The sequence below is a fragment of the Atta cephalotes genome (assembly GCF_000143395.1).
Source record: "Atta cephalotes unplaced genomic scaffold scaffold00022, whole genome shotgun sequence".
Lineage (NCBI taxonomy): Eukaryota > Metazoa > Arthropoda > Insecta > Hymenoptera > Formicidae > Atta > Atta cephalotes.
The window spans coordinates 426,836-437,781 of record NW_012130086.1 but is presented as its reverse complement, the minus strand read 5'-3'; the positions used below and the strand labels follow the sequence as shown (position 1 = coordinate 437,781).

The 10,946-nt window shown below is 30.1% G+C and overlaps 1 protein-coding gene across 1 annotated transcript in view; it reads right to left on the bottom strand.

Annotated features, from left to right (window-relative positions):
* Positions 1-8,816: 8,816 nt before the first annotated feature.
* Positions 8,817-10,946, bottom strand: part of LOC105619496 (transmembrane protein 181) — a 7,490-nt gene continuing 5,360 nt past the window's right edge. Inside the window, exons 10-12 of the mRNA XM_012201012.1 lie at positions 10,405-10,507; positions 9,983-10,213; positions 8,817-8,950 (exon numbers count right to left, since the gene is read on the bottom strand). Coding sequence (XP_012056402.1) covers positions 8,817-8,950; positions 9,983-10,213; positions 10,405-10,507 — 468 coding nt within the window. The remainder of the gene's footprint in view (positions 8,951-9,982; positions 10,214-10,404; positions 10,508-10,946) is intronic.

Genomic DNA, 10,946 nt, shown 5'->3' with positions numbered 1-10,946 from the left:
CCCCTTGATACAACTCCAATATCAATATCTTCGGCGCCCAACGTCAAAATGCATTCCCATTACCCATCACCGAGGAATCTTCTTGAAGATTAACTCATACAGATCTGGTATGAATTCAAACCATACATAGAAAATGTTTAGATAAACATTCCCCTGAGTATATAAATTACTCCTCATTTAAGCGAGAACAATATACCATTTCCAAGATGTTTTAATATTAAATATGATTGATTTGGCATTTTCTTTAGACTTTTATTAAAATGTTCATATTCAAGTATTTAATAAAAAACATACTCTTTAATTCTGTCAAGTTTCATTGAAATTGGTGATCACTTCAAAGCTTCCCCTTGTTAAAATTTGTAAAGAATTATGAAGATACGTGTTTTATTATTCCAGAATTTTTGATCGTAATTGACACTTCTTTTATATAATGAATTGATATAATATTATCTCTAATATTTCTCAAATACTATATTCATTGTATACGTAATACGAAAGATCAGTTAGATGTTTCATAGAGGAATGGAAATTGCTCGCCAAAAAAGCTGGATGATCGAGATATCCAAAGTATTATTAAGATAATGTTATGACACTCCTGACACAATTCCAAATCTTCAATTCTACACCTTCGATGTCCCATGTCTAAATACGTTAGTGGTGTAATACAATAATGTAATACAATGCACGTCGCATCCAGTGTGAATGCGACAAATGCCGATACGATCTATATCTTGTGAAGACTGAATTTCGCTTTAATAATAGCAAAAGATGAGACAGAATGAACAATATCGAAAAGTTTTTCCAAGAATCGCATCATAATATCATTCGCATATTTATATTATAACATCGAATACTATTAAGCATTATTGGATTATGGTTCCATAAGCGAAATATACGTTACACTATGGCCGCGATCCGATTCACGCTCGCAAATCGCTTAAAATTCATTTCATCCATGTTTGTCAAATGTTAAACGAAGACAGAACAGTGCTCATGAGCGTTGTCAGCATGAATGAATATAGGATTACGGTCTATATATATATATCGTTTCGATATTGCTATTCGGATCTGGACTTATTCCCCAGGAAAGTTAAAAATAAACGCATATTATTTTAAAACAGTATTGTTTACAGGATAATGCTACTGAGTTTTATTCAGCAAGATCAGCTAAAAACTAGATAAATGCTAATGAATTAATTAACAAAAAATAAAAATTATTATTTTCAATATTAGTTCCTGATGAAATGGTGGAAATAAATGAAAGCAAAAATGCAAAATAAATTACGTCATTTTACGTCCAAACTTCCGAACAACTTCCGAAAAAAGATTTTGCTAAAACAGATGATTTTAATGTCTTCCGAAATACGTCCGAAACATCATTGCTTCTACTTTCATTCATAATTCAATAATATATCTCCAAGATATTAAAATTGATAAGAACAAGGAATTCTTAATTTCAATAAACAGTAAATATATATTTAAGGATATGTAAGAATCAAAATTAAAAATTTTATGTTAAGAAATTGATAGATTATATTACATAAATACTATTATATTCTATAATCGATTAAAAATATTATATGTTTCCTCTTTTCAATTAATTTCTTTTCATATAAACAATAAAAATGCAGTAATGTTACCAAGATAAAATCGTAATATTAAACTTGTATGCGAGACCAGTTGGAAGTTTCATAGAGAAACAAAAATTGCTCGCCAAAAAGTTGGACGATATCTAAGATATTAAGAAAGTTAAAAAAAAAATGTTAATCCTTGACACACTGGCAACATCAAAACTTTCGACGTTCTACGGCTAAATACGTTAACATCCATCATGAAGAAAACACTCGTCAAATATTAATGTCACCTACAGAAAATGGACGTATGAATTGACACCCAATGGAACAATATTTCGAAATACATGAAAAACACTCCCCAGATATTATTGAAAAAATGTTATCCCCTGATACAACTTCAACATTGGTGCTCCACGCTTAAATACATTAGCAATATCAGTCACGGAGAAAGCACTCGGAAAATATTAATGTTACCTTCAAAAATTGAAGATCAATCCAAGTATTTGCAATCAATGAACCTATATATAGTTTTCTGTATTTGAATTCTGATTTTCATTCTGCTGATTCTCCTGACACCTGTTATCACGATTCCTTATCCTTCTCCTGACATCGAACTTCTAAACTCAAGACTGCGTTTTTTCCTGTACTGCCACAAAATTTCACAACGCCAGCAGACGTAACGGCTATAAAAGGTAATCGTCTAGTTAAAACTTACAAAAAATTTGATTTATTGTAAGTAATTAGTCAAACAGAAAATCAAGTTGAGAACGAAATTAAAAACTCTTCCGATTCCTAATTTCACTTCTCGGCCAGAATTGATTTTACCTCCTCTCGAAATTTTTTACTCTCCAAACCCAGATAGTACCACACTTGTCAATACATCAACTTCCCTTGAACCTTCTCCAAGTGACCATCACATAGATTCATCTCACATATCATCCTTCCAGCCAATCATCTACTTTTGAACCATTTGAATAATCCTTTGCTTCTTCCTCCAATAGATGAACAAATTTATATCCCTCACCCATCTCTCTCTAATTCGAATGATTTAGAATTATTTCCTCCAAATTTAAAACTTCCTATTTCCTTACAGTTTTAAATATTCAGAGCTTTCTTGATTTTCCCCTTATCAACAAATTATAATCCTAGATCCTGATATCCAAGAACTTTCAGAAATTTTGCACTAATGTATGTACGTACCAATAAAAAATGTGAAAAATTGTGTTTGTAGCGTCCCCTTTGCAAGATAATACTCGAGACGTTATCATCTCATTTTCATCCCAATTATCATCCATTAAAGAATTTTTGTGGCCGAAAAACAGATATAGTGATATTCAACCGATGAATTTGACCATCGATTACTTCATGGCCATAAAGAAGATCTCAAAGCCCATTCAGCCGAACTGTCACGGATCGCTCCTTCGTCATGGAATTTTTCCATGTTGAATTCATTATTGAGTATATAAATACTTCTCTGATAATATTGAAAAAATTAATATTATTCTCTGATACAACTTTAATATCAACATCTTCAGCGTCCTATGCAATCGTATGCAGATGTGACATGTAATGATGTAACGTGGCTACATTGAGGGATTAACTATGCAGTGACATAGTATGGAGTCGGTATAATGACATTGACCGACAAGGAGACAAAACATAGAGACATAGAAATAGTGTCGCTTTTATAAAATGTCAAATAAAAGTTAATCATTCAGTTGTGTAGACTACATTCCATTTAAAAAACATGTTGTTACCATTTAAACCTTGACGAATCAGTTTATCAAGACGAGATCGGAGAACAATCCACTCAATTATTAGCACACAGAGATCCGGATAATTATTGAATAATTTGATATATATGTTGTATCCAAACATACTGATACGTAATCATTTGACTCATAAACCATCACTTTCCTTTAAAATGCTCCCAATAAACGCCTCCATATCAGCCTGCGCCGATCGACTAGGATCAGCTTTTTAGACTATATTCCACCCCCTGTAATGAAGAGGACAGAATATTTACGGTTCATATTCCTGGAAACCCCATCCCTTATATCGTTCTAAGCACCTCATTCCTGTACTTGCGCGTACGTGCATATGTGTGTGTGCGTATACTCAGGGAACCCCCTATATAATTCTGCCAAGTTTCACAGAAATTGACAACCGATCCACTTCGGAGTCTTCCCTTGTTAAAACTTGTAAAGAATTGCGAAGATATATATTTTATTATTCGGATCTAACTTTAACATTTCTCTTATATAATTAATTGATATATTATTATCTCGTTTCTCAAATACTATCTTCATTGTATAAGTAATATGAGAGACCAGTTGGAAGTTCCACAAAAAAATGGAAATTGTTCGCCAAGAAGCTGAACGACCCAGATATTAAGAAAATGTTATTTTAAAAATGTTAACCTCTGACACAATTGCAACATCAAAACCTCGACGTCCCACGCCTAAATATGTTAGCGACATCCATCATCACGAAAAAAGCATTCGTTAAATATTAGTGCCACCTATAGAAAGTGGACGTCCAACTATGAATTGACAATCAATGGAATTATATTTCGAAATACATTCCCCCGAAATACAGATTTATTGATAAAATCCCTTGACTCCAACATCAGTATCTTCGGCATCCAACGCCAAAATGTATTCCCGTTACTTATTATTGAAGAGAAAGACAAAAATTAATGTTACTTTCAGAAATTTTACGTTAATACAATTCCAACATCAACACCTTCGGCACCACGCCTAAATATATTAGCGTCAGGGACTGGAAAGTTACTTTTTAAAAGTAACAAGTTATAATTATCGAGTAGAAAAACGAGTTATCGTTACTAGTTACTGATTTTTTAAAGCAACTCGTTACTTGAGAAGGTAACTGTTCATTACTTTTTTAAAATCGACGACCACTAATTGCAAGAGACAAGTGCCTGGGAGTTGTTTAGTCTCAAGCGATGTGAATGGATTGTATCCAATTGTGTCCAATTGTGTACAAAGTAATGATAAAAAGTAAAAAATTTCCAAAAATAACAAAATTATCAAAAAAAATAGTCCGCTAGTAAAATTACAAAAAAAAGTAACCTCGTTGCAAGTAACGATTTATTTCCATTTCCTGGTTAACAATACAGCGACAACCATCGATAATATGTTACAGAAACGCCTCGTGCTTATATCCTTGTTGATATGTAAAGTTTGTATTGTTTAACAATGTCTAAAATACGATTGAAAAAATGGTCCCTTCCTACCTATATTTCCACAATCTTGAAGAACTTTTTGATTTTCAACCCGCTCAATCTCAAGATTTTCCCGAACTATATGATATAATTCTACTCGATCTTCAACCTGTACCTAACAACGAAAATATAATCATTTCTATTCCCGGCATCCCCCTACCCTTTACCATACCCATGTTAGATATATTATAAACTATAATAGTGTTTGTCCATTTCACATTATTTATTATATTACAATCGATTTTATCTTCTGACTACGGACATACTATTTATTATTTTTATTTTTTATTATACACAATTTTATCAATTTGATACATTTTCATTAATTTATTTATTATATTGGATTTTATATAGTTATTACACTGACTGACTTTAAGTCTTTTTTGTACACGTCTGTTATGTTTGACCAACTGATAATTGTCCACGATCTTCCAATCGAGCGAATCTTTAATTATTTTGGAAACAACTTGCGAAAAAACGTTCTAAGAAGAAGTCACAACTGTAATTTAAAAATTTTTTTGGATTTTCTGATGAATGCTCAATCAAGCAGTCGAAACATATTATAAAAGGACAGGTTCAAACATCTAAATTTATGTAATTATCGTTAAGATATATACAATAATTTTATGAAACAAGTTCTGCGGTTGGCTCTTTAATACCCTATGAACTTATATCACTGTACTTGTAATATAATCAATTGCATTTTTCATGTAACGCGTTTAAATATATGATTTTATATTTAGTTTTAATTTTTCTCTTATGTAAACTAAATATTAGAGTAAATTAAATTATTACTTTCAAATAAATATCTTGGATAAAGAATGGAGTTAAAATACTTCTCATCTCAGTCCTCACTCTGAATTTTCCACGTGATTTTCCTGTTTCGAGTCAAAAGGATTAAATTCCTTGACCTCAGAAGTAGGACCGTCGATTGTACAACTCATAAGAAGAGGTCATAATGTTCCTTTTCAGGACATTAACCTATTTTCCAGAACAATAAAAGGTGTTCAATTCGTAAAACTAGAACATTATAATATAGATATTCGCAGCTGCCATTTCTAGTTCTTTTCCCACTTTTTTGTTCTCTCTTCAACCTTCTCTCTTCTCTCTTCAATCTTCTTAGTTTAGCGGAATGGAGAGAGAGAGAGCAAGAGATTGAGGAAAGGAGCAAGAGAGTAAAATAATTAAAAATAGTGGATGCGAATACCTATATTATAATACTCATATTAGGATGCCTTAGTAGAACTCGCCTTTGTGCATCTGCGAGGGCATCTGTTTTTTCATAAATGTCCTTTCATATTCTCTCCCTCACATTCCTTCTCACTCTATTTAATCACACAGCTAGTCAGAGTTTCGGACGTAACAAAATTTCCAGTAAAATTTTCTTCAACATCTCAATATCTTTCTTATTCAAAATATAGAAAGAAATGAAAGACTTTCCTTCCTGAAGGGATTTGTCACTAAAAAAACAATACCTTAGGAAATATTGAAATATATTGTTGCAATATTGTATTTAACACATAAATACGCGAGCTTCACATGGACGCGGTCCTCGTAAAAAGAAAATGTTCAGAAAATCTATAAAAAGTTTATAAGAAAGCGTATGCAAAATGAGTTAATAAGTTTAGAAATTTCCAAGCTCTTTCGAATGTACTTTTTAGGCCTCCAAGTATTTTTTTATCATAACTTTATCGTGTGTATCTTGAAATGTAATGCTAAGCAGTAATGTTAAAATATTAATAAAACTGGATTAATGATTAAAATATTGCATAATTTTGCAACAATATATTTACAAATATTGTTTTTCTAAATATTGCAGCAATATTATACAGCAATGTTTTATGAAATATTGCAATCTTTCAATGTAAATTGCTGCAATGTTGCTGTAAAGATATCTACATGCTGAGTCATAACATCACCCAACATAAAAATAGTCAACAATCAATTTGTTACAAAATTTTATAAAATATTTACCATCTCTGACAAAGAACATCTACAGACAGGATTCCTAAAACAAGTTTTACCATAAAACAAGCACAACAATTAAGATATATATAAAATGTTCACTAAGTTCGATAAAAATGGACATGAAAATAACTCACAAATAACTTCTGTATAATTTTAGAATTATAAATGAACTAATACATAAAATTTAATATTGCGAAACATAAAATTTTGTCATGTTTAGCTATCTTATTCATTTGTAAAATTTTGCCTCACTTAAAATTTTGCCATAAAAATATAAATCAAAACAAATCAATAGAAATTTTATCTTACATTTTTCTTCAACATTTAACATTTTATAAATTTGTAAAATTTCTTCTTTTTCTTTTTTTTTATTCCTATCGTTCTATTCATGTTTTCCTCATTCAATCAATTCTTACGTTACTTTTTTGCATAATGCGATACATAAATTCCAGAGGTTGCAAACGTTATTTCATAAAAGTAACGCGTTACCATTACTATTACTTTTTGTAAAAAATAATTGATTGCCGTTATTTGTTACCAATTTTAAAAAGGAATATGTTAGTATTATTTAGGACTTAGAAGGACCTAGAAGATAACGATTCGTTACTTTTGCTTTATTTTATTGTAATGTATATTAAAGTAAAGTATTAAGTTAAAAAATTATGTTATTTAATAACCAATTAATCATAAAAGTTAATATTAAAATTAAAAATTTAAGCTAATCTTATAGTAAACTTTTCTTTTCATTAAATTTATCTTCATTAAATTTATCTTTAATAAATCTTCAATAATTCTTTATATATATATATATTAATATTATTATTTTTTAGTATACATTTATTTTGGGGAAATTAGATTCTAATTTATAAACATTGATTTGATTAAAAATTTTTATTAAACATTGCTTTTAAATATCAATATCATTGTTAAAAAAAGTACATTTCAATATTCATTACACTAATACTGAAAATTTATAGTTCACATTATCTGTATACTATAGATTTTCAATATATAGTGACTATCGAAATACCGTCTAAAATGCGAGATATAAAATATTTTTTGATATTTGAATTTCTATTATAAAATTTTTTTAACTCCAATTATACATAAGAATAATGCAACCAATTGAATAGTTATAAAGATAATAAGGCATTAAAGTAGCGATAAAGCTTACTAAACAGCTTACTAAATTTAGCGTTAAGTACTGTAAAAATGTAACGACATTAAAGAATTTTTACAATACCATATTTTATCCAAACGATAAACGCTAAGATCAGGTTATTTTCTTTTTAACAACTATTTAAGAAAAAGATAATGTGATTTTAGCGTTCACTGTATCTGGATTCACGTTATTGCAAAAACTCTCTATTATTATTACAGACAGAAAAAAGCAACGATCGTTATAAAAAAAAAACAACAATTTAGTAAAGAGAATGGTCCATTTCACTTTTTGTTTCAAGTTTGTAGTCAATTGAATTGGAGTACTGCATTTCATATTCAGAATATTGAATTGAGCAGTATTATTCACAATATATTTATAGAACTGAAATTTTTTTAAATTCAAGGGCATAAAAATGTACTGTCATGCAATTCCTAAATGAATAAAAATACATTGGGATTGAAAAAGATTCATTTCAACGTTTGCAAATGCGTACTTCTGAAAATCTGAATCCATTTTAATATAATAATGTGATATGTATCCATTCCTCTTTATAATAAAAACAAGTAACGCGTTACTTCCCAACCTTAATAAATTCATATTAGTATATACTCACAGTTTATGTACAATATGCATCTCTTCCTTAGAGTCTGCATAAACATGACACAAAGTCTTTCTTTACAATTAACATTTGATCAACAAGCTACTTACATGAACATTTTTAGTTTGTTTTTCCAACTTTTAATATGATGGCAGTATGACTATGAATCAGAATAGAAATATAAATCGAAAGTCTCCTCGATGACTTTTTTATGTAACGATTTATCTTTCGATAATGATTAGCATAAAATATGAAATTTTTTTAAGGCCCTCAGTCACTGTCCTCTGCGTTTCGTAGAGCGCGAGTTAACGGTCGCCGACTGTCCTCGTCCGATCCGTATATTACTTCCTCCTCCGAATCATTGAACATCGAGAACGCAGGGCTATCTTTCGTTATCGATGAATCTGTAATAAATGTAACAAAGAAATTATGTTCATAATATGAATAATATGATTTCACATATTTGAATTAACGATATAAGTTATAAGTGTAATACACAAGAAACAAAAAAAGTAAACAAGAAAATTATATTTATAAAATCTTTTTATAATTATACTTCATAATTGAAGACAGTTAGAGAAAAGAACCAATAATGAGGCCAATTATAATAAAAAAATATTACGAATGTTTTTATAAATAACATTAATGATGTAGGTACAGAATAAATCTTTTCATTCAATAAATCAATGTTACTTAAGAAATTTTTTATATTTTTTAGTTTTTTCCTGATTCTTACAAGAAGACTTCACGATGTGAAATCAATCGATTTTAATGAAACTCATTGTAGCAATAAGTATTCACGAGTATTATTAGGTAAAATATTATAATATAATGATAATGGTCATTACTCAAGCGTTTGCGAGAAAATCAAAGTTGAAAATTGCAAAAATTATATAAAATATAATTTGTGTTTTAAAGAAGAAAATTTGTATTTCTAAAGCAAAATTGTGTTTTTAAAACAGAGAATTTGTGTAATTCTCAATATCCTCGATGTGATAGATTTCTTAATCTAAATATCTGTCAACTTTAAGAATTAATATCTCGGTTCCGCGGGACAGAGCGACTTCCGTTTTTGTCAAATTCGTTCATTTAGTGCAAAAATGCATCGAACGAAATGAGTTTTATTCATTAGAAGTAGCTACGATCAAACGATCTACTGAACTGGCTTATTAGGCGCTCGAAATGTTCAACTTTGATTTTCTCGCAAACGCTTGAATAGTGACTATTATCCAGTAATAACACTTTTATCCAGTAATAACACTTGTGAATATCTATCGCTACAACGAGTTTCGTTGAAATCGATTGGACATCATAAAATTTCCTTGTTAATATCTTCATCTTATTTCGTAAAATTTTAAAATTTAATGCTGTCAATAAGTAAATTTTATATCGAAGATTAAATGCATGGAGTGTAATAATTGTTTCTAGATACTCACGTTGCCCATAAACTTGCTGCAATGCAGGTGCGTAAACATATGCCATGGTGTACAAGTAAAAATTAAGGAGACCGTAAAGAGCCATAAACTGCGCGGATGTGCGATAATAAGTGGAGAGGCGAGAAGCGAAGCTATCTTCTAATACACCAGCTCCGAATTGACGTGCAGTGACCAAACTGCAGACACCGGCGACCACCGCGGCAAGCAATGTCAAAAATCGTAGACGTAAATCTATAAAACGAATCGTACGCTTAAATAATTGTAGATTATTCTAAAATGAATTAGTCCAGTCAATCTGGCATTTTTTGTTGCATGAAATGAGTTTCACGTGATTTTTTACCAACTGTACGCAAATATTGTGTGTGTACTGTCCAAATAATATTGTGTGTTCTATTAGTCACGTAATTAAGAAATATGCTTACCGAAGTATGGCATAGATCGTAGTTCGCTATATGCCCTTAATATAAGAAGCAACAGATACGCGATGTAGAAACCACCTACTGTGAAGAAGAATACCTTGAAGCCCTGGAAATAGAAATATATATGTTAAGAAGTACAGATTTAACACACCTTTTTCATTATAAGTGATCGTATATCGATCATTTCTCTATCGCAAAATCACATCTTTTTGTCGCTCTTCTTCAACAGAGACTAGTTTCGATCTCTATACCACTTTCAATACGATGCCAAATAAAGATCAAGAACCGGTAATCTTGAAATATAACATGAGAACTGATCGTTGAGAAATTATCTATATCAGTATCGAACTGCGATCGAATCTGTGCGTGCAAGAAGAAAAGAGTTTCAAGTGTAATAAATGTACGGAAATAATAAGCGTTCGATAATAATTACAGTAAAATTATCTTTGGCTTATCTATCTATAAACATGAGACAATTTAGTGAGTATTTATCCTTAACTCTTTTTCAATTTTTTTTTCTTTAAAGGTAAAGATTAATTTAAACT